This window comes from Biomphalaria glabrata, chromosome 2 (assembly GCF_947242115.1).
Source record: "Biomphalaria glabrata chromosome 2, xgBioGlab47.1, whole genome shotgun sequence".
NCBI classification, from domain to species: Eukaryota; Metazoa; Mollusca; class Gastropoda; family Planorbidae; genus Biomphalaria; species Biomphalaria glabrata.
This window is the reverse complement of record NC_074712.1, coordinates 46,972,574-46,998,527: the sequence shown is the minus strand read 5'-3', so window position 1 is coordinate 46,998,527 and position 25,954 is coordinate 46,972,574. Positions and strand designations below refer to the sequence as shown.

The window sequence follows — 25,954 nt, the reverse complement described above, 5'->3', positions numbered from 1 at the left end:
TCTGCATGGGATCCAGTCTGTACAGTGTGCACAATACACAGGCAGTAGATACATAGATACACTGGACAGATGGGCTGATCAAGAAATCTCAGGTAGGAAGAAGATACATGCAAGAATGCAAGAGAGAAAGAAAAAGAGAAAGAAAAAGAGAGAGAAAGAAAAAGAAAGAGAAAGGCGGATGTGGAGGATAAAGTGAGAAGAGATACAGAAAATGTGTGTCTGTGTGCGTCTGTGATAGAGAAAATGTTAATAAACAATGTTAGATTTACGTTACACCACTGATATTAAATCATTAGTAGCGCGGACATGAACTGATGTGTTTTGTTTCATGAACAAGGAGCATGATCTAACCTACAAACACTTTCTATGTTCTAATTATAGATCTTTTAACCTTTCACCCTTCATAATTACAAAGTGGTCAATATAATAAATTAAATTATAAAATAATCTTATTATTGCAATGGAGTGAAATTTATATAAATGAACTCAATAGAACGAATATGAAAAATGTACTAGATACTAATTTTGTAACAAATGACACTTTCAACAGAACAAATGACACTGTCAACAGAACAAATGACACTGTCAACAGAACAAATGACACTTTCAACAGAACAAAGGACACTTTCAACAGAACAAATGACACTTTCAACAGAACAAATGACACTTTCAACAGAACTAATGACACTGTCAACAGAACAAATGACACTTTCAACAGAACAAAGGACACTTTCAACAGAACAAATGACACTTTCAACAGAACAAATGACACTTTCAACAGAACAAAGGACATTTTCAACAGAACAAATGACACTCACAACAGAACAAATGACACTGTCAACAGAACAAATGACACTTTCAACAGAACAAAGGACACTTTCAACAGAACAAATGACACTTTCAACAAAACAAAGGACACTGTCAACAGAACAAATGACACTGTCAACAGAACAAATGACACTTTCAACAGAACAAAGGACATTTTCAACAGAACAAAGGACACTGTCAACAGAACAAAGGACATTTTCAACAGAACAAATGACACTGTCAACAGAACAAAGGACATTTTCAACAGAACAAAGGACACTGTCAACAGAACAAATGACACTTTCAACAGAACAAATGACACTTTCAACAGAACAAAGGACATTTTCAACAGAACAAATGACACTGTCAACAGAACAAATGACACTGTCAACAGAACAAATGACACTTTCAACAGAACAAAGGACACTTTCAACCGAACAAATGACACTTTCAACAGAACAAAGGACACTGTCAACAGAACAAATGACACTTTCAACAGAACAAAGGACACTTTCAACAGAACAAATGACACTTTCAACAGAACAAATGACACTTTCAACAGAACAAAGGACACTGTCAACAGAACAAAGGACATTTTCAACAGAACAAATGACACTGTCAACAGAACAAAGGACATTTTCAACAGAACAAAGGACACTGTCAACAGAACAAAGGACATTTTCAACAGAACAAATGACACTGTCAACAGAACAAAGGACATTTTCAACAGAACAAAGGACATTTTCAACAGAACAAAGGACACTGTCAACAGAACAAAGGACATTTTCAACAGAACAAATGACACTGTCAACAGAACAAATGACACTGTCAACAGAACAAATGACACTTTCAACAGAACAAATGACACTTTCAACAGAACAAAGGACACTTTCAACAGAACAAATGACACTTTCAACAGAACAAATGACACTTTCAACAGAACAAAGGACATTTTTAACAGAACAAATGACACTTTCAAAAGAACAAATGACACTTTCAACAGAACAAAGGACATTTTCAACAGAACAAAGGACATTTTCAACAGAACAAAGGACATTTTCAACAGAACAAATGACAGATTCAACAGAACAAATGACACTTTCAACAGAACAAAGGACACTTTCAACAGAACAAATGACACTTTCAACAGAACAAAGGACACTGTCAACAGAACAAAGGCCATTTTCAACAGAACAAATGACACTTTCAACAGAACAAATGACACTTTCAACAGAACAAATGACACTTTCAACAGAACAAATGACACTGTCAACAGAACAAAGGACATTTTCAACAGAACAAAGGACACTGTCAACAGAACAAAGGACATTTTCAACAGAACAAATGACACTGTCAACAGAACAAAGGACATTTTCAACAGAACAAAGGACACTGTCAACAGAACAAAGGACATTTTCAACAGAACAAATGACACTGTCAACAGAACAAAGGACATTTTCAACAGAACAAAGGACACTGTCAACAGAACAAAGGACATTTTCAACAGAACAAATGACATTTTCAACAGAACAAATGACATTTTCAACAGAACAAATGACACTTTCAACACATATTAAATTTCAACCACTTTTCGATACATGAATGTACAAATCGGGTAACCATTGTTAGAAAGCATAATATAAAAAAAAAATCTTCCCCAGAGAAAGAAAATTGAGATAAATATTTGAATGACCCGGCTTGTACTATTTGCCCCATTAAATATTTGTCATCTGGTCAGACACTGTTTATTTTGCCGGGTCCCTACAAACTCTGGAGAGACTATGTTACCCCGAGTGATGTAACTCTATTCAATGGTCGATGCCTGCCTGTTCTTGGTTGACTACAAGTCTGCAGTTTTACTTAGTTTGATTGAAGAACGAATTGTTGAACACGAACTGTGGATTCTAGTAAGTGTGCTGTGACCCGTAGAGAACTATTAGACTAATGTGCTCACTTCAATCATATAGTTGCTTTGGTTACAGTATTGTTTTTTTAACGGTAAGTAGTCACAAAGTCATTAATCATTAATTATTTAGAGCAGTATAGCTCCTCCTTCGTGATCGAAGATAAGCACAATACTTATGGACTCAAGTCCAATCTTCGCTTTAAAAAGCCGCCGCATTTGTGGCATGGGTAGATTGGGTCAGTTGCAGACAACCTGCTTCTTCTCTCAGTTTTTATGTGGATTCGGCGCTCTTTCACCCTGGCCACTGTTCTTGCTTCAAATTTCGAGACTCCCAGACTCACAGCTTCACGCGATCAAGAGCTAGTGCTTCCCAGCTGTGAAAGTCAATATCGCATTCCTTGAAGGAGCTCTTGAGACTGTCTTTATAGCGCATTTTTTGACCTCCCTGGGAGCGCTTTCCTGCACACAACTCCCCGTACAGAAGTCGTTTGGGAAGGCGATTGTCTGGCATGCGGACTACATGTCCCGCCCATCAAAGTTGGGACCTCTCACTGTCGCAATGATACTGTTCATGTTGGACAGCTCTAAGATTTATGTGTCTGGTATGTGGTCGGACCAACGCACCTTATGGATACTCCTTAGACAGCGAAGGTGGAAGGAGTTTAACTTTTTGATGAGTTTTGTGGATATGCTGAGTCCTCTCCGTTGCCACACGTGTCCTTGAAGTCTGTCAAAAGCAGCATGGTACGAGCAATGGGGTGTATGGGGTTCTGTAGGAGGAGTAGTACCTCTGTCAACTGGGCAGTTGGGCTCCCTGAGCAGCTCGTTGACCTTGGTCTTTACACAGAGACACCTCTCACCAGTGGCTCCAAGCAGGTGTCTGCATGCGGCAACTGTCACACCCCGGCAAACCTTCTCGACTGACGGGCCAAACAAGGTGATGGTTAGCCAGAGCAGTAATCATGCAGTGTTTCACTACTAGATAATTCAGCAATGCAGCGTTTCTCTACAAAATAATTCAATATGCAGCATTTCTTACAAAATAATTCAATATGCAGCATTTCTTACAAAATAATTCAGTATGCAGCATTTCTTACAAAATAATTCAATATGCATCGTTTCTTACAAAATAATTCAATATGCAGCATTTCCCAATAAGATAGTTCAACTTGCCTCGTTTCTCTAATAAATAATTGAACATGCTTTATTACTAGACAATAAGGTCCACACACATAAAAAAAAAGCTCCAAGCGATAAAGTTCACTAACTGTCTAGAAATTGTCAATGTGAAGAAAATGTCAACGTCCCTAATATTTTATCCTTATTCTGTAGCTGGAGAGACTATTGAAATTGTGCAAACCTTTAAATACCTTGGTACTATCCTAGACAATAAACTAAATTTTACTGCAAATACTGATTATATCAGCAAAAAAGGGCAGCAAAGATTACGATTACTAAGAAAACTGTCCTCGTTTAATGTTAGCGAAAAGGCCTTGGCTATGTTTTATCACGCTCACATCTGCAATATTTTAAGTTTCAATATCACTGCCTGGTATGGCAATCTGAGCATTAAAAATAGGAATAAACTTTATAGAATCCTAAATGCTGCTGGCAAAATCATTGGCAAAAAACAAACCCCCATTTGGGCAGTTGTTTTAGACAAACATCTATAAAAAAGCTAACAAGATCCTCGAAATAAAGAATCACCCTTTGTGTCAGGATTTTGTGATTTTACCATCACAAAAGAGATACAAGACACCGATAGCAAAGACAAACAGACACAAACACTCTTTTGTTCCCCTGGCAATCAAATCATTAAATAACAACAATCTGGTATAAACTTTGTCACATGTAAATTATGAGTGAGTCTGGTGTGAATGTACATTTTGGTTTCTTATAGTTATAATGTTTTTTGTTTGGTGTAATGCACAAATTGTAAGACAAATTTCCTTATGGATAATAAAGATTATTATTATTATTATTATTATTATTATTATTACAATGTCCACAAGTGCTTTTAACCGATGGAGTATCCATAGAGTTGACATCTAAAAAAATCATAAAATCTCATTTTCTCAAAATTGAACAAAAGTTTGTCTAATATCTAAACTATGAGGCTGTTGAATTTGTGGTTACTGAGTATTGTAAAGAAGAAGTGTCCATCACTACCAACTAGTCTGACAGTCTAACAAGAACGTGTAGACGGGACAAAATCAGTCTTGCCGAGTAACAAAGGCTCTATTGACTTAGCCGTTCCACGCACTAATGGAGCTCAGCGGTGAGATGTCAATATCATGTTTCAGTACAAACGACCACATTTAATGCTTAACGATTGAGAACTAATCTATACTGTACACGAGACCACACCTTCAGTGGCCAGTGCTGGTGCTGTACAGACAATCAAAATGATACCTTGCAGCTCATTCTAGTGGTAGTTTTTTTATAGACACTCCAGTCTTTGTTGTTGTTTTTTTATAGACACTCAAGTCTTTGTTGTTGTTTTTTTATAGACACTCCAGTCTTTGTTGTTGTTTTTTTTATAGACACTCCAGTCTTTGTTGTTGTTTTTTTATAGACACTCCAGTCTTTGTTGTTGTTTTTTTATAGACACTCAAGTCTTTGTTGTTGTTTTTTTTATAGACACTCCAGTCTTTGTTGTTGTTTTTTTTATAGACACTCCAGTCTTTGTTGTTGTTTTTTTATAGACACTCCAGTCTTTGTTGTTGTTTTTTTATAGACACTCCAGTCTTTGTTGTTGTTTTTTTATAGACACTCCAGTCTTTGTTGTTGTTTTTTTATAGACACTCCAGTCTTTGTTGTTGTTTTTTTATAGACACTCCAGTCTTTGTTGTTGTTTTATAGACACTCCAGTCTTTGTTGTTGTTTTTTTATAGACACTCCAGTCTTTGTTGTTGTTTTTTTATAGACACTCCAGTCTTAGTTGTTGTTTTATAGACACTCAAGTCTTAGTTGTTTTTTTTATAGACACTCCACTCTTTGTTGTTGTTTTATAGACACTCAAGTCTTTGTTGTTGTTTTATAGACACTCAAGTCTTAGTTGTTTTTTTTATAGACACTCCAGTCTTTGTTGTTGTTTTATAGACACTCCGGTCTTTGTTGTTGTTTTATAGACACTCCGGTCTTAGTTTTCTGATAGAGTACAGACTAAGTCGTGAAATCAAAGACTTCACTAATACTTTGAGGCTTTAGTACTTCTTTCTTTTTTTTAACGCACTTGTCACTTTAAAAAAAAAGCTGTTTGAAGTTTCCACAAACAAAAACCTACCCGTTGTAGATATATCTAAAAAACAAATAGACTGTAATGTCTGTATTTATAGGGATAGTATGTGTTTATGAAGAAAGGAAAATCCTCAGCAAAATGTACAGTGCCATACGTCAGGAAACCGGATGGAGGACTCGCACCAACCAAGAAATTTACCAGCTACCTAAAGACCCCTTCATAGCAATGGAAATAAAAAGGAAGCAGATTACTTTGGGCAGGTCACCTCGAAGGAATGTCAGAGAACAGAGGAGCAAGGATTGCTCACCGGCTAAATACAAAATGGAGGCGCCCCAAAAGCAGACCACGAGTACGGTGGCTTAATGATATAGAGGCAGATCTACAACAGCTAAAAGTCCGGGCATGGAGACAGTTAAGTACAGGATAGATGGATAGAATGGAAGGATTTGCTAGAGCAGGCCAGGGACCTCCATGGGATGTAGCGCCAAATGGGATGGATGGATGTGTTAATAAAAACGTAGCAACAAATGTCAGTTCTCCTAAGAATAAGACTTCCTAATGTGTCAGCGACGTACCAAAAAAAAACTGGCTTTATGTTATCTTATTGTCAAATATCACATAGTATACGGATGAGTGAGCCCATAATTATGATCAGAATCGAAACAGTATGGTAGTGATAGCATTAACTTAAAAAACCTAGCTTCTATCTTATGTTAATAATCAGGGCCGCATTTAAGGAAGGACAGGTGGGGTTACTGCCCCTGAGCCACACAAGTAAGAGATTATTGTAGATTAGTCGTATTTTCAATCTAAAACAATTTAAAACATACAATTGGCAACACTATCGTGGTTAAGAAATGTCCGCGTGTAGTGTGCTTGTAATATAGAAATGAAGCTCCAGATTTACGGAGCCTTACCTTCCACAAACTCAATAATATACTTTTTTGTTTTACTAATAAAAAATGCACATTAAATTTGTTTTAAAGAAGGAAAATAAAATCGAAAATCTATTTCTGTCTTCTAAAATAAAAAAAAAAAAGTGTAGGGGGTTCCACAAAAATCCTTCACCGAGGCCTTCACATGCTTAAATCCGGCCCTGTTTATAATTTAAAACCAAACCTTCTGCCAGATATCAATATGTTGCTTCTCTATTCTTTTATTTTCTTTGTGCTGAGAGTGTGAAAGCCTGTCATTGTTTCGCTGACAGAATGATGTCCCAGAAAGACGGCACCATGAACCAGTTGTCCCACTCTACGTCAGCCCTCAGTTGTAATCCTCTACTTCCACCACAAATGAGGATTAAATGAGAGTTGAAACAACAGAACCGACAGATTAGTACTGGGGGGGGGGATTTGAAGAAAAAACAAAATCATTATCTAAAATTTAACATTGTTTTTTTTTTGTTGTTGTTGTTGCTGTTTTATACCAAGCTTCAATCAACTCACTCCGTCTGTTTGTTGGTTCGGTCAACATCTTAAACACGTTGTTTCTACCATGTATTGGATCAAGTGGAAACTTCACACAATTATTCTTTATCGATGACAACAATCAATGACAAACCATTTAGTGAATCGATGAGTTATAAAAAAAATAATAACACGGAAAAGTTAACGAGAGTTATGCCTTGCAGTAATGAAATATAGGACAGCGATTGGAAGTGCTGACTCTGCGCCCCCATCCAAAGCGAACCCCGTCTAACCAGCACAACCAGCGAACCTAGACCAATTGTGGTAGAAGGTTTGAACACTGACACTTACTGTTATTTGGCATGTATAATATTTATGGAGTTAGTGGGCATCATTTTACATTGTTACACCATGTTTCATTGGATATTATGTTTAGCAGATAAGTGTCATTTGCCATTGTGTATAGTTACTGTCATTTGACATTTTCTGTATTTGTTGTCAATTGATATTGTATGTAGCTACTGTCATTTGATATTTAGTATAGTTGTTGTCATTTGATATTGTATGTAGCTACTGTCATTTGATATTTTGAGTAGTTGTTGCCATTTGATATTTTATGTAGCTACTGTCAATTGATATTTTGTGTAGTTGCCATTTGATATTGTATTTAGCTACTGTCATTTGGCATTTTGTGAAGTTGATCAGTGTCATTTGGCTTTGTATGTATTTGATTATTGTCATTTGACATTGTGAATAGTTACTAGTGACATTTAACGTTGTGAATAGTTTTTAAAAAAGTAAAGTTCCCCTTTCAGACCATGTGATCTATGGGGCAGATGATGTAAAGGTCATCTGTTTATGTGGCCCACGGTTAAAAAGGGTGTCATGTGGCCAGCACAACGACCAACCGCCTTCAGGTTGCCCCAACTAATGTCAGAGCTGGGTGGACTCAGAGGCGCCTTAAAGGTCCCTAAAGTAAAAATCCCAGTCTTCACGATTCGAACCCAGCACCCCCGGTTTGGAAGCCAAACGCCTTACCACTCAGCCACCTAGCCTCCTAGTGGGCATGTTGTTTGTTTGTTAGTTCTTATAATTTAAATGATGAAGTAGCCAACAAAATACTTCTTCTCAAAGCTCAGCAAGTAGATGTACTATGTGACTGTGAGCTAATCAATAGTAGGCCAGCCTTCATTGCTTCCCATCACAACACACTGCATCAGCACAGCAAGGCCTTTAGGAGAAATAAAGATCTACCAATAGTTTCAACTGAATCCTTATTTCACAGTCACGATGTCACTTAGAGTTGTCACTTTTACACAGCCCACCTTCTTTGTTCTGTTCAAGAATTATTTACAAAATAGTTGCCTGACTGACTATGAAGTCTGTGCAAGGACTCTTTCATGCATAAACTCATATAATAAAGTCTCGTAGCACGTAATTATTTTCCTTCTGCAGAAATGTGTGTAAATTATAAGATAGGATGAGTCATTAATGTGTGTGTGTGTTTGACTAAAATTATAGGTGTCAAGAAAAGATTCGACGGTGGTCTCATTGGAGATTTAAAATGCAGTCAAACCCAAAATAGATTTTTTTAATTTTTTTTATTCGGTGTACCGAATACGGAGGTATTTATAAACTTTACATTTTCAAAGGTTTGGAATAATATAATAGTTATAAAGTACATTACAACAAATTGAAGCTGAACACAAAAATAATTCCATTGAGATCCATTGTCTTTATGTTAGACTCTGCTTTTCATGTTGACATAAATACATATGTGGTATTTGTACAGACATACGTCATTTTCTAAAAGACATTCACGTTTTCTGTGGTACTTGAGCCCAAACCACGTGCCCTCGAACTCAACAATTTGTTCTCTGCTCTGATGTGGCCGTGACACGGTGTCAGAAATGTATTTGTTCCCCTGGTCTATAAAAGGTTTGTCACTACTGCCAACATAATAACGTGGTCCACCCCGACCTGTTTTAAAAGGTTCCTTAGTTCAAGAAAATGAACAAATGGACTCTTCCTTTCAGTTAGCCTTGATCTACAGGTCTCTACGTCTACCCTGTTTCATGTAAGAGCGAAATAATCTTTAGCCATCACATTGTATGTTACGGGCAAAGTAGGCAATCCGTTGTCAGACAAAGTAGAAAAAACCTTTACGATTTCTTACTTTGCCTAGGCATTGGATAGAATGAATAACACGTGTTCAGTTGTGTGTGTGTGTTCAGGGCCGGTCTTAAGTATAGGCAAACTAAGAAATCGCCTAAGGCCTCCGATTGGTGGCGCCTCACACAGGACTCAAAACATTTTTTTAGAGACACTGAGGAGTACACTGAGCTGAATGAAAGATGAAAGCCTGGGCATTGTTTATGGTCGGAACGATGTCGCCCACAAAGCAGTTCCCCCCTCTCGGCGCAACTAATGTGACCAAAGGAACGGAATATCCAATACAGTTTGGGATCAGTAGCGTCGCAGTCTCTGCCAGGCTGTAGCACGGTGTGCCACAGTCTACCTAAGGGTCACCAGCTCCTGATTTTTCCACAGGGTTGTCTCCCGAAGCCTTTCCCGTGTTTGGGTATAGCCGCAAGGCAACGGAGGTTTGGATTCCTGGCCTTCACGTGTGGTTCAGTTACTGAGCCTGGCGGAACTGTTACCACAGACAAGAGAAGGGGCAAAGGCGAGCAACTGGCGCCTAAACCAGTAAGCTTCGGGCAGGAGGGGCTCGTTAGCCTTGGTTGGCTACCCATTTAGGAGAAGGAAAACACTGGAGTACACTGAATGAATGCTTTTTCTAACAGAATCCTTTTAGGATGTAACCAAGGTGAATGAGACCATTAAAAAGAAACTAGATTTCGCTCTATAAACTACTGGAACATTTAAATGAAATATTGTTGGGTAGTAGGTAACAATGAGCTAACGTATCCTGTTCAACAAGACTTCGGAAGGCCTCGGTTCTCTCCAGCTCTAAGTCGGAAATATTTAATACAATTTATGACGTTAATTGAGCTAATGAACATTGAGGAAAAGACAGAATGTTAGAAGAACTTGTACTCAATTGCAAGAACTCTGTAACCACCTGTGCCAGCTGTGCTTGAAAAAAAACAACTGTTTAAAAAAATTATATTGCTACCATACTATTTTCTTTTTTTTTTTTTATTTTGTAGTGAGATGAATCTAATCGATTCTCAACTTGAGAAAGACGGGATATAAGCTTGTAATTGTGCATCAAGATCAAATTACTTTGTGATTCTCACCCCAAGAAGAAGAAACTTACAACTTGACAGACATAGATCTATATTTACATTGCTGGATGCATCATTAAGCATGACGTCCGGCAAAGATGGGGAATGTTTGGAAAAAGTGGTCAATTGTCTGATGTATTAATGGCTTTTAAAGATTACGCTGAAATCAATGCCAATAACAAAACCAGGGCAATGTTAAGACAATTACCAAGATAGTGGAAGAGGATTTATAATTTAAAATGAAAAATTGTACACAATGAATGAAAGCATTGTTTGCAACATATTTATGTATTTATTATATTTAACCCCAGGATTCTTGGAACACCTTAGATTCTCTCTCTCTTTGGCCTCAAAGTTATACTAGGTCTATTTCCATTTTATCTACCCAAAATAAGTTTCTATCTTATAAATCGATGAGGAGCTAGAACATAGAATAATAAGCAAACACACTACAGCTGAAAGAAACAAACCATATGGTCTCTAAAATAAGTAGAATGTTTAGTCTAAAACAAGGCACAAGAGGTGAAATGTTTAGTCTAAACAAGGCAAAACAGGTGAAATGTTTAGTCTAAAACAAGGCAAAACAAGTGAAATGTTTAGTCTACAACAGGCAATACAAGTGAAATGTTTATATATCTTTTCCTTCCTCTCTGTAAACTAATTAATAAAAACTAAACAAAATTTGTTTTACTAAAGCATAATAATTTTTTTTTTTTAGATTCATTGGGTGAACGAAAAAAAAAAGGAATCGTTAAACAGACAATGAGACATACAAATGTATAAATGTATTTTTAATCTTGAGATATTTAATTGCTTGTGTTCCTTTGTTATTTAAATACTATTATAGAATAATCGATACCTGTGTTATATCTCGGTGAACGTTTAGACAACATCTATGAATAACAAAATCGTATCACAAAGAGTTAATCACACATTTATTTTTAAAATTTTACATTTAGAATACTAAATAATTTAATAGCACAAACTTGGAGTGCATGATCAATAGACACATTTGATTCCATAAAGAATTAGTATTTACACTTGAATAAATAATAATACATGATTAAATCATGACAATGTTAGAACTAGGAAATAAAGAACTAATGAACCATTAACTCAAAATTGTAGAGTCTCCCTCTTCTTTAATCCTTGTGACTAGAGTTTAGATAGAAAGAAAGAGAACTTGAGATAAAGCAAAAACTATTTACTTTGGGGGAGCGGTGGAGGCGCTTGGCTTTCGAACCTGAGGTCCCGAGTTCAAATCCTGCTGAAGACAGGGATTTTTTTTTTTATTTATTTCAGGATCCATGACACCCTCGTTAACCGTGGGCCATAGAAACAGATGACCATCAGCGCCACTCGCATCATCTGCCCTATAGATCGCAAAGTTTGGAAACTTTAGTTAGATTTAGCTCCCCTGGGGCCTGGGGTAGATATAAAATGAAACAAAACAACTTCCGTTTTTTTTATTAGTAACTAGTGCTTTCCCTTGACAATCTTTGTAATTCATCAAACATATTCCACTTGGCCTGAAGATGTTCTAGTCATTCTAAAGAAGGCATTCTAATCATGTCTAGACAAATTAGGAAATTGTAAAATTGTTAGAGCTAAAAAAAAAATGTACTTTTGACAAATAAAATAGAAAATCAATTCAATGTTAAGGAGCAATATGCTCTATTTTACCCGAGAATGAATTAAGAAATATCTTTTTTAACAAAAAGAAAAACTAATTGTCCGCTGTCCTAAAAGCTGGAAAGGTCTGGTACATCTGTCACAACTTACTCTGTGATCAATGATTTGTTTTTCTTCTTTCAACAAATAAAATAATTTAAACTTCTAGTAAAGGGGAAATAATCCTAAATAGGGATTTGGTCAAAAGAGAAATAAGAATTTACTGTACGATTTATAAAAATGAACTTGTATTATATTTTCCAGTTATACTTCCTTTTAATGCATCCCAGAGAGGGAATGCCGATAGATGGAGTGTTTGTACTCTGTGCCATGCACTAATACGTTTAGCCTGCAGCCTTATCGTCAAGTCAATTAAGTAAATTACAGATAAAGACTTAGGAGGTCGATGAAGCAGCGGAAGCGGTTTGTCTCTGTTCCTCAAAGGTTATTCATTAGAAGAACACTAGAGCTAGAGGATTGTTGTTGTTTTTTAAATGTGCCATATATACCTGGTACTTAATCTGGCTGAGTGGACATACAACAAAAAATATATGGACAACCATTGCAAGGAGTCGAACTCGAGATCATCTGCTTAGAAATGACAAACAGTAAGGTGCTGATAGAGCGGTAGTGTCGAAGAAAGGTAAGAAATAAAATCAGACTCTACGTGAAAAAACAATACTCATAACTATATGAATAAGTTATCATTTAAGAAAAGGAGATATTTTTTTGCAAAGTGCATGTACATGTTTCTCATTATAATCTACAAGCCGCTGGCTCATTAGTGGCAGAAATATTTAGCAAATGAGAAAATTAACGATACACATACACACAAACATACCAACACATACACACATGGACACAAAAATACACATAGACAACACATACACACACACACACACACATGGAATCACACACACATATGCACACAGAATGACCATTGCATGTTTAAAAAAAAAACGATGTGAATTCTACTTGGTGATCCCATTCAGTGTCGTGTTGATTAGAAAGTTACAGAGGTAGAGAATTGTGAGCTAGAAAAGAATCATGAATCCAAACTAGAGAAGACCATTCTTTATTGCCTGTCTGGCTGAGCTGAGTGGCCGACATAGTAGTATTTGACTGGACCTGATTTCAAGTCTCATAAAGGCTTGAATTATTTCTACTGGGATGCTTAGAGCTTTAGGGCACCCTTTGTTCCACCTCTGATAGTTGGGTGGCATTGTAAATTCTGTTGGTCATTGTGCTGGCCACACGATAGCCTTGTCAATCATAGTCCCTCTGAAAATCTGTCAAGCTCTACATTCTATGTTCAAGTGTTCCCTATTCTTCAATAAAATCATTGACATGGGAAGGAATGTCCCATTACACATCCTGGCTGATCCACGATCTACTAGATCCAGTATTCTATCAACGTGACTCGACTGCCATAATTTTCTTTTTTATGTTGGCTATTGTCAACCGATTCTATGTTTTAGACCTGAGCATCGCGAAGGCTAGCAGACACGCATGGTGGCATGTTTATTGATCAGTTGACTGATTGACTGGTCGATGGAAAGACAAAAAAAAAATGCAGGCAAATCTATTTATAAAATGAATCACAAATAGATTTAGAATGAGAAGCAAGGAGTCGTGTATTGGCTTATGTTTCTAGTTTGTCGTTTGTGTAGTGTTTTTTTTTTGTTTTGAATAGTTACATCTTTAAAATGTCCAAGAATTAATGATTTAAAAGGGCAATCACGGAGAGAGAGAGAGATAGAGAGAGATAGAAAGAGAGGGAGAGAGAAAGAGTAGAGAGAAAAAACAATATGACAAAGATACAATACTAATATCAGGCTAAAACTCGTGTCATATTGTGATGTCATGACTCTTGGTCAATGATCTTGTAAAATACGCATACATTATGTGTGTGTGTGTGTCTTGTATTATGTCCTGCATTGTTCACTTTGTGTATGTGTCAGATTTTAAAGAGACTTTCTTTTCTCTACATTATTTTCTTATGGAATTTGATTCGTCCATATTTCACAACAACGCATATAGTCATACGCACACTTCAAAACAACTTGAAATGATTACCTTAAATCAGGAAGTCTTGGAATCAAATAATATACAATGAATTAATGTTTCTCTGGAATTTATGAAATCACAGACCAAGAAAAACCCAACACTTGTCACAGCACAACTGTTATGTATAGAGACACACTAGCTACGGGTGAGATTCTGAGGAAATTAAACCGGGTCCTATGATACCCGCTGTGAGCAGTGTATTGACTAGTGTCAACTCTCTAAGCCCTGCACTGCAGCGATGCTCACACCCGTCACGTGCGTAGATAGCATTCTTCCTCGCTCTCGTGCCTACGTCGTTGTCTTGTTCGAAGACCAAGTGAGCTGTTGGGGCGTGCACTGGGAGGGGCTGGGGGTTAGGGGCTCTAACTTCTCCGAGTTTATGTATCGAGCTTAGGCTCTGTTAATGAAACGCAGGCCTAAAAGGAATAAACAGAGCAGGTATATGTATACCTGAGAGATAAGACGTGCGTCTGTGCGAGGTGTGTTGTGTGCATGAGAGAAAAGAGAAAGAAAGAAAACAACAAAGAAACAGGGTGAAAGAGAAACAGCGAGAATAAGATAAAGACAAAGCGTTAGAGAAACAGAACGAGGGAGAGAAAAATAATAAACTAGACACATAAGTATACAGAGAGAGAGAGAATGAAAGTAAGGAAAAGCGACAGTGTGAAAGAGAGACTGTAAGAGAGAGTAAAAAGAAGAAAGAGATAAGAGAGAGAGAGAGAGAGAGCTAGGGAGAAAAGAGAGAGAGAGAGATAGAGAGAAATAGAGAGGGAGAAATAGAGAGAAAGTGAAATAGAGAAAGAGAAATAGCGAGAGAGCAATAGAAAAAGAGAGAAATAGAGAGAGAGAAGAAGAGAGAAAGTTAAATAGAGAAAGAGAAGTAGCGAGAGAGCAATAGAAAAAGAGAGAAATAGAGAGAGAGAAATAGAGAGAAAGTGACAGATGAAAGAGAGTGAAAAAAAAATGACAGAAGAAAACAGAATGGAGAGAGAGAGAGAGAGAGAGAGAGAGGTGATGAGGGGAGTGAAATATGGATAGAGAAAGTAATACAGAAGATAGATGTGAATACGTGACATCTCTCAATACTACCGTGTCATAAACTTGCATGATTCTTTCTTTAATGTACCCAGTCTTATATATACAACTTGAATATTCATGTTGCAGCAGATGGTATTGGAACCAACAGACGCTTCCATTTTATCATGTCATTCAAGAGAATATCTGTTCTCTGCTTCGCTCTAACAATGTCATTCAATATGAGTATAAACAGCAAAAGAACAGTTGTTTATTAAATAATACTCTGTTCACTTGTTTAGGCAAAACAATATTTTTGAGGAAATATATTAGATATAGTATTTAAATAATCCTGTATCCGTTATTTGCAGCAGCCTCGTTTTAATTCAACTTGCTGGAAGCTTTATTTCTTTTTTTGTCTTCAACGGACTTTATTCACCAATCGTAAACAAACAACATTTAGTCACATGATCTTATTGATAAAACAACGAAAAAAAAACTGTCACGTGACAACCATTATGAATTAAACATGAGATCGTAAATTCTATAGAAGAGATAGAGCACCACGTGGCTAAATGTTGTTTGTTGACGATTGGTGATTGAGGTCCATTCATATCAAACGGTTTCATTTTATCTTCTCATGAACTCAGACAATGACCTGGAAAGAAAAGGAGAAAAATAACAAGGGGAAGTAAGAATGAAAAAAAAAGCCAAATGAAAGTGTGAACTGTTCTATCATTATTATAGTCATTAAGTCCAAATAATAATCGGAAACTGTTCAGTGTCTGAAAAGAATCGAGCTCTGTATTTTAAATTTAAAAGCCTATGGGATCTGTTAATTCTAAGTAGATAATTTCACGTTTTCACTGACAATACTTGCGAAGGCGATAAAAAGTGTGTTAAACAATAGGAAATCTCTAATTCGGGAAAATGGAAACCTCACAAATTCCCTCTCTCATTGGTGCTAGTGCTGTCAACTAGAACTCAAGATTTCTTCCCTCAATATGCTAGCAATATGGAAACACTAAAAATAGAAAACGACAACAACATAGACCGATCTAGCTGGTCAGGTGGTAAATTGACACCAATATCTTCTAGCACTGACAGAGACAGTCGAAGTGTAGGTCTGTAGATTGACGTCATTCTGACATCAAACTTTTCCAGAAATAGCGCCACTTACAACGAAGAGTTCCATAAAGTTATGTCTGTGGTTTTAAGCCAGCGAGAGCTGAATCTAGACACGATAAAACTATCTATATCCGGTGCGATCTATGGCTGTGCTATTGAAACTATATAAAACGTTGACAATAAATCATTTCGAGATGCTTTTTATAAAAAGATATTTTTTTAATGTAAGTCACTGCGACATTTATTGTATTACAACCTATATTTATACGATTTTGTTATTGATATTTTTTTTTTTTAATTTCCTTTATGTTTTTTTTTTTTTGTTGTTTTTTGTGTAGTTGAATGTATTTTCCAGAAGTGATGAAAAATTTATTGTTAGTTATTTCCCTTGAGCAAAAGAAGATCCGTCATTGTCATCTATCTGATCGTCTGCTGGGATCTGGTCACGTGTCCAACACTTCCCACTGTCTACGTTTGATAAATGTTGGACACACATTTTCTACATTACAACATCTGTATCTCTACGCTAGCAGTTTGTCCTCACCTCATTTGGCAACTATATAGGTCTGTGTCAAGTCTGTGATATAGTAATCTAGCAACTATATAGGTCTGTGTCAAGTCTGTGATATAGCAAACAGCAACTATATAGGTCTGTGATATAGCAATCAGCAACTATATAGGTCTGTGTCAAGTCTGTGATATAGCAATCAGCAACTATATAAGTCTCTGATATAGTAGTCTAGCAACTATATAGGTCTGTGTCAAGTCTGTGATATAGTAATCTAGCAACTATATAGGTCTGTGTCAAGTCTGTGATATAGTAATCTAGCAACTATATAGGTCTGTGTCAAGTCTGTGATATAGTAATCTAGCAACTATATAGGTCTGTGTCAAGTCTGTGATATAGTAATCTAGCAACTATATAGGTCTGTGTCAAGTCTGTGATATAGTAATCTAGCAACTATATAGGTCTGTGTCAAGTCTGTGATATAGTAATCTAGCAACTATATAGGTCTGTGTCAAGTCTGTGATATAGTAATCTAGCAACTATATAGGTCTGTGTCAAGTCTGTGATATAGTAATCTAGCAACTATATAGGTCTGTGTCAAGTCTGTGATATAGCAATCAGCAACTATATAGGTCTGTGTCAAGTCTGTGATATAGTAATCTAGCAACTATATAGGTCTGTGTCAAGTCTGTGATATAGTAATCTAGCAACTATATAGGTCTGTGTCAAGTCTGTGATATAGTAATCTAGCAACTATATAGGTCTGTGTCAAGTCTGTGATATAGTAATCTAGCAACTATATAGGTCTGTGTCAAGTCTGTGATATAGTAATCTAGCAACTATATAGGTCTGTGTCAAGTCTGTGATATAGTAATCTAGCAACTATATAGGTCTGTGTCAAGTCTGTGATATAGTAATCTAGCAACTATATAGGTCTGTGTCAAGTCTGTGATATAGCAATCAGCAACTATATAGGTCTGTGTCAAGTCTGTGATACAGCAATCAGCAACTATATAGGTCTGTGTCAAGTCTGTGATATAGTAATCTAGCAACTATATAGGTCTGTGTCAAGTCTGTGATATAGCAATCAGCAACTATATAGGTCTGTGTCAAGTCTGTGATACAGCAATCAGCAATCCACAAATATTGGGCCTACCTTAGTAGACTAGTTCCTAGATAGGACATCTTTGTTGTATTGAACTACACGGAGGAAACCTTCACATACTTATGCACACAAACACACATACATTCGGAGTACTTTCACATACTTAGACACACAAACACACATACATTTGGAGTACTTTGAACAGTCAAGAAAACTATAAAAAAAAACATCCCTGTTCACTATTATTCTTAAGATTACTCTCACTATCTCCCTGTTAGGTTGGTACTTGATAAATAAGCTTGACAAATAGATGTGAAATATTATGAGAATACACTCATTTGAAAAGTGGAGAAATTATTAAGAAATATATTTTTTGAAAGCAACTATTTTTCACTTTCAGATTTATTAAAGTATGCAAATCATGGAAATAATAAATGGTCAGTCGATCGAGCAAAAATGGCAGAAAGTCCAACTTTAGTATCTAGTAGCAGGATGTTCAATTTTAACAGAATCTATGTCACATAGAATTATATATGGACTTTATCTTCATTCATTTTTTTAGCGGCCCCCGAAAGGGGAAAAGACGCTATTAGTTTTGTGTGGAATGTCTGTCCGTCCGTGCCGTTTAGATCTCGTAAACTAGAAACGATAGTGGAAATCCGAGGCTCTTTATTAGGGGAGGCTATTATTTACCATATTTTAAATACATTTATGCAAACATTTGTAGATTTTTTTGCCAAAAAAAAAATAAAAAAATGTATTGTTATGTTATATAAGTTCTGTTATATAAAGTACTATATTTACACAAAAAATAATGTTAACTATTTTTTTAAAGAGAAAAAATCTATTTATTATGCATATAAGTCAGACATAATTAAAAACAACAATTAATAAGTAGTTTTTCACATTATCGCGTTGACTGTAGCCCTCACCAATAGAATGCAAAATACCCAACCAAAAGAATTTTTTTATTCTTGAGGAATAAGAGATTAGCCCTTTACAATACAATTAGATCAATTAGATATCACATCTAACTTCACTTTCACCTATCCTTTGGTCTGCTGGACCGCTGGAGCAACACACAAGATAAGTTAACCTTTTTTCTCCATTCTTCTCTGTCATTTATCTTTGATAGAATTTCATTCTGATAATAGTGAAACCTGCCTTTCTACCTACCTGGGTGGACCACTTGGGGGGCCGATTTTCAGTTCGTGTTTCCACACAAACTGTCTTTGTAAACTTGTTAAATAATGATATGGATTTGGATCAGGGGCGGACTGGCTATATGGGCATTTGGGCAAATGCCCGATGGGCCGGTACCCAAATGGGCCGGTAGGGCCACCGAAATGCCTGATCGAAGTCACTATGGTTAAAGGTTTTATAATGTCCTTATTATGTTATTATCATTATGTTTATAAAAGGCCCTCTGAGCGTCATGTTTAAACAAAAAGTCTTTCACAGACATTACAGCGTAATACTTTTTTAATCAAACACATTTTCCGAAAATAAAATGTAGAATGTAGACAGTGCTACTAGTAAGCTTCATCTTTTTAGGGCCTACATAATTGCTGATTTAAAAAGACTCTATATTGCTTATTAAGATATAAAGTTCACTGTATGCATGCATATCGATACATTATCAAACTTAACAATGATTTTTAAGGACCGATACACCTAGACATAGATGCCCATCATATGACAGAGAATTTGTGGGCCGAAATTTATAGAAATGCCCGGGCCGATTTTGACACTCAGTCCGCCCCTGATTTGGAGCGTGTTGAAATCGGATGAGAAAGTCAATGAACAACATTCTTGCGTTAAGTGTGGTGTGAGTCTAGGTGTTTGTACATAGAATTTTAAATGTATATTATAGCTAGTAATTAACAAGACAAATCTACAATAGCTATTGACATTTCAGTAACACTCTCCACACATTTAAACAATACAACGTGCCGCAGACTTAGAAGATAAAAAAAAAATGGCACAGTCAAAGAAATTATACGGAATTTAGTTTCCCTTTTAATAAAGCTCTATTCTTGCTGTACCCGAGACGAACTATAAGCTCATGAATCTTCGCAGTTTTTGTACTATGACTGAGGTCTCTAAAATGAAATAAACTGGGATGCCTTAGGTTACCTTCAGATACCTAAATGTTATATATCTTATAAATTAGAGACGTTCAGACGTTATTTCAAAAGAAAATCATTACATCACATTCCGATCTAGTCGTGTATGTTGATGAGAAACTTGAAGTCTACTCAGTCTTTATTTTGTGCAGCAAACCCTCCATCCACTAATGGCATCCGGGAAGAGCACTTGTATGGGTTAATCCTAGCATATGGAATAAGACATATTGAAATGCGTTCGTTCTGTTTAGATCTCAAAAACTAGGTAAAATATTAAAAATCTTATACCTGATGCAACGGCTACTTTTTTTTCTTTTTTCTGAAAGTAAAAAATTTAATTCTTAAAATTAACTATGCAAGAAGCAGTCTTTTTTTTTTCATAAAAATACACCATTTTTACAACTAATCGTTATTAATAGTCGACACTATATTAACCCTTATCCTAAGGAGATATATATTCTATATACATTATAAAAATATATGCAAACTTTTTTTTTCTAAACTAACGTTATAAAAAAAGTATTTTCTGTTGTACAAGCTACTTTTCAATTTTAAATATCATGATTACTTTTGTTTTTAAAAAGAAACAATGAAATTTAGCATGCATTTATGTCGGATAAAATTTAAAACACAAATTAATAAGCAGTGTTTCATAGTTTACAAGTAGAGTTCTATGCACAGTATGCAGAAACACATTTAATCAACCTGACCCTCTCAACTCAAGAACACATTAAGAAACTAGCACAGACACAAAATAGAGCAGTGAGATTTATAACAAACGAATATTCACATTTGACTAGAGTAACACCTTTAGTAAAATCATAAAATTAGAAAGCCTTCAGGACAGAAGACTCAAAAGTAAAGTAGCAATTATACATAAAACACTGAACTATAATCTTCAAATACAAAAACAAAATTTAATAAAAATACTCAGAAAGACACAAAGATAAAGGCACATTCCATGTTCCATATGCTAGGACAAATTTGTACAAATACTTCCTCTTCTCTATTAGAGAATGAAATGGGTTACCTGAGGAAAATCAATGACTTGGCAGAATTTACGTCATTGGTTAACATGCATGACTAGATTGACTTAGGAACACGCGTAGGACGTAATCTTCTTTCTAAAGTAACGTCTGTATTTGATAAGATAGTAAAGAACCAAGGGACTAGTTTCACATTGTGCCACATCTTCTTTGTGAGCATTTCATTGAACAATGTAATAATAATAACATTAATAAGTCGTACTCTGTCGTATCATGTCGTCAGACGGCCGAACATTTCAATAGTATCGGCAACACGATACGTATCCGTTTTTTTTTTCTTTTTGTATTGGCGCAGATCGGGTTCGTGGTTGTTGATAGTTTGCTAATCATACCTTCTGATAGTCATGCTTGAAATATTGCAACCTGCCTTTTTTTTACCTCCTTGAGATTACCACTTCGGGGGCCGATTCAGAGTTTGTGTTTACACACAAACTATCTTTGTATTATTGTTTTAACTCAGTATCAGTCATAAGGCCAAAAATTATTCTACCGCATATGCGCTGGTTCAAGTGCTCGATTTCTATCTTGTCCGTGATGCATTTAATTTATTAAAATATAAATATGTCTGATTCCTCACCTGATCAGGTAAATAGGCCAATAAAAAGAAATGATTTATTCCTGACAGTCTGCAATGATAGACGCAGTTTGAGTTTGGTAAACAAACGATTTAGCAGCTAATGGGTTTGCGAATTGACTTTCTTTGTTGAACAGTAACGTGCCGAGATGGGGCAAATGGGGAGGCGGCTCTAGACACCAAATCTAGAGGGAAGAAGAAACATTTTTGTACAAGTTAAATAAATGCAAAGATTTGCATGGATTACTACTCTGCTTTGCGATGTCCTCTGCTTTGTGATACTGCCTACATTAAGAACAAAGCGAGACTTTCAACAGTTCATAATGTCATTTGTATTAAAGTTCAACCCAAATAAAAGTATCATCAATGAATAGAACTAAACAACATTAGCAGGATTTTGTTTCATATTCATTTCTGATTTGGACATTATCTGTCATTTTCTGTATAAAAATAATAATGGCATTTTTTTTCCTTTTGACTTTTAGGACTTTCAATTTCTATTGACAATTTTTAGGCTTAACAAACTTAGTGAATTCCTATTGATGAATAAAGTAGGCTTATATAGTAGGTGCATAACCTTGTAAAAACATGAAATCTACTGAGAAAAGGTAGCCTATTAATTGCTACAAATTATTTTTCTTGGAGAAATTATTCCCATAGCTTCCAAAAATTATATATTTTAGTTGCCTCTATTGCAATTATTTTTTTTTTTTTGTCATTTCCTTTTGGTTTAAAGGAAGCGCGTGGAAATTTACTCCAGAAAAAACAACATCTGGGTACCAGATAAATCAAAGCTGAAACTGTACAATCAACAAAACAGACTCTTTAGAGAGATGATAATTACATTTAATACATATTTCTGATAGCGTCGAGATGACAATGAGTGAGTTTCAAAACACACAATACAGACAAATATAACCACAGAATACAACCAGATAAATATGTTCGTGGAAAATTCATTTATTTATCTGCGGGTCAAATCATGTAATTATGGCGGGTTATTATTCTACAATGGCTCTAAGGAAACCAACATATATATGCATGCACAATGATAACAGTTAACTTATGAATTCCTTATTGCGCGGAAACTGTTGCCTCTAGGAAACCACATTGTTTACGTTACGTTGTGTCAAAACTGTCTGATGCAGTTGGGGGTTGGAGGTGTTTACACATTTCTTGTGGTAAAAAACCCAGCACTATGTTTTTAGCAAACAGAAGGAATGTAGAGAAGGGGTGGTCAACACTAAGTGTACACACACATAAATTGTTAGGATTATAAGAATTTATGTTTTAAAAAAAGACAATCCGTTGCGCTGGTAATGGTATAAACCAAAGTAGAAAATGATTTCAATTTAAGTCTTAGAAAGTATTAAAATAGTATCACAACTTCCTGTTAGAAATATACGCGAACTAATAAGTTTAAACTAAAGCTCGCACTGATCACATTTGTGTGTGTTATTACATTAAGTGGAAGCACTGACTTAACTACCTCTATTTTTTTGTTTGTACTTGTGTCTGATCTAACGTACATTTGACCTGATATCCTCCCCCCCCCCCTCCTTTAGATCCCTAAGTGCAGACGGTACTACCACAGGTGAAAGAGGGACACCTGGCTACAACAATGATAATGATGCACTCATGTATTTTCATAAACTGGTCACCTCCGAGCTCAGACATACACCTATATTTATTTTCTTAACATTTGCTTTCTCACGTAAAAATTTGGGCTCCCTGGTGATACTTAGAATTAATCTAGATGAAGGGAAAATTATTTATAAAATACATAAATATATGTCATATATATATTAAATTTTTTTTTTTAAGTCTGTGAATTTATCATTTCTCTTGTTAGCACATTGAAGGAAATGTTGCGGCCTTGAAATTATGATAATGGTAACCCATAGAGTCATTGCTGATCCGAGCAATAACTATTTGCATTACTTTTAGACAACTAGACTTCTAGACTTACACAGACATCCACAAAGCCTACACATAGGCCTACCTCTAGACATTAAAACAGAACTCTATTACAGGCCTACATACATACATACATACTTACATAGACATCTAGACAGTGGAATTGGAGTCCAGGGGAGGCTTGATCTTTTGGGGCCCCTGCCTTTTGGCATTCGACATCATGACATGAGCTAATGTACTTAATAAAATATATGTCTAGATTCCAATTGGTAGGCCATAGTATATAAGTAAAATTAACACACACACACAAATCATTTAGACTCTTTTAATGAGTAATACTGTTGTTTATTGGCGAGATAATGTACAAGTGACAAATCTCAATTCATATCGCCTCACGTCGTGCTTTATGTGCAGCAAAGGTCATCTATAACATCATCTCGATCAATGCTGTCTATTATTTTTGACCCCACGTGAGTAGCAAGATTATATGGTAGTGGCGTAATATTTATAAAAAAAAAATAATTTTTAATCCATTTGGGGGGACCCTCAAGTGGGGGCCCGGGAGACTTTCGAATTTGGACCCCCCCCCTCTAGCTACGCCGCTGCTCCTAGACTTATACAGACCTCAATTCTTAACAAATGAATGTCAACAATGAATTGTTAGCCACACAATGTCAATGACATCGTATACAATGTTATCTAGTACAGTGCTATGAATGGATGAAGACAACATCTGCAGGGGAAAAGTTGCAAGCTTATTTAGAACCAAAAAAAAATATATATATTAAAAAAAAAAAAAAAAAAAAAGGAAGAAGCACATCATAATTGTATTAATGAATATAAATTAAATTATATTTATCCTTTGAAAGACTGGAATGAACTGAAATTATTAAAAGAAAATGCCAATGATTATTACGCACTGTCATCTGCTTTCGAATACATATTTCAAAATTATATCAAAGATTAGTAATTTAGGGTATATTTTAAAATCTATATACGTTTATTTTTCTTGGCAATATGATTAAAAAGCTAACACATCTGATCAAATGAAAAAAACAACAACATATAATTTTAAAAGCAAAATCTGACACAGAAACTCTGGTATCACCCACACGACATACTATTTGACTAAATGTGCTCTACTCTCTTTACATGAATGTACATAGTCAAGTGCAGTGTCTATTGATCTCCAAGTCGCCTGCTCATTAAGTTCAAGAGAATAAATTACAAACATGAATATTCAATGGAGTTCATCACACCATTAGAGGATACGATCACATAAGTCCAATCTGAATTATTAATGTTCAGATTTGATTTCCTGGAGGCTAGCTATACGAGTAACTTCTTGTTATAATTAGAAATACAGAATTCAAGCAATGGTTTACTTACATGTCAACCCAAATACTTCATTATACGCTATATGTTTAATGCAATAATTAATAACTCAGATATTGTATGCAGACTAAAGTTTACTCTTGATACAACCTATAATAGTACAATTTCACTATTGTATTCAGTATAATAGTTGACAAAAAAAAAATTAAGTTTGAAAATACTGTTGCATTATTAATTTTTTAAAGTGGAAATTGAAATAGAGCAAGATATTATAACTAATGTTATGTTTACCCAATATTTAAAATGTCTTAAGCACAGAATAGCATTTTGAAAAAAATAAGCTTTGTGGTAGCTGAATGCATATATGGCCTCTCAAGAAATATCTACAACAATTAATAGTTCTCAAAATCTTTGCATATCTGGCATATCAACAAAGTCCCATGTCAAATAGTTCTCAAAACCTATTTGCTTTGTTTGAAGACCAGGGTGTTGTAGGCCAATAGAAAACATCTACAGAAGTATTCCACAAAAGATGCCTTTACTCTGGTAATGGTATGCAATGGCAGGACAACTCAAACAATGATGTTCTGGTGAAAACCAATGTGCACAGTAGACAAAATACTTACTGTTTGATAGTTATACAGGGCAAGTCACCCATCCCATAGATAGACTATGGTGTAACGTTTGATGAAATAATTAGATGACGAAATAAAAGTTCTTCAATTGATCTCTTGCTGAATGGCTTCAATTGTGTCAAGTGAGACAAAACATGCAGGTTAAAGCTAGATCTTAGAAATGTCAAATTGTGCATTCATTACTATTTGGATCACTTTTTATATTAGATTTTTAAAGAAA

General features: G+C 35.5%; 2 protein-coding genes across 5 annotated transcripts in view; one reads left to right on the top strand and one right to left on the bottom strand.

The window, feature by feature from the left end:
• Window positions 1–14,610, bottom strand: part of LOC129924631 (uncharacterized) — a 104,488-nt gene extending 89,878 nt beyond the window's left edge. For 3 of the 4 annotated variants that reach the window (XM_056020918.1, XM_056020916.1, XM_056020917.1), the window contains exon 1: window positions 14,356–14,608. The gene's annotated coding sequence lies outside the window, so the exon portion shown is untranslated. Of the gene's footprint in view, window positions 1–14,355 lie in introns of all 4 variants that reach the window. The other variant, XM_056020919.1, reaches the window with a different exon arrangement.
• On the top strand, window positions 501–2,384 carry LOC129924714 (putative uncharacterized protein DDB_G0282133). The gene has a single exon (XM_056021210.1). It carries the CDS (start codon window positions 501–503, stop codon window positions 2,382–2,384), a length of 1,884 nt encoding a protein of 627 aa, XP_055877185.1.
• Window positions 14,611–25,954: the final 11,344 nt, after the last annotated feature.

Excerpts from the sequence above, each read along its gene's own strand:
- LOC129924714 (XM_056021210.1), top strand. The coding sequence starts at position 501 with ATGAAAAATGTACTAGATACTAATTTTGTAACAAATGACACTTTCAAC.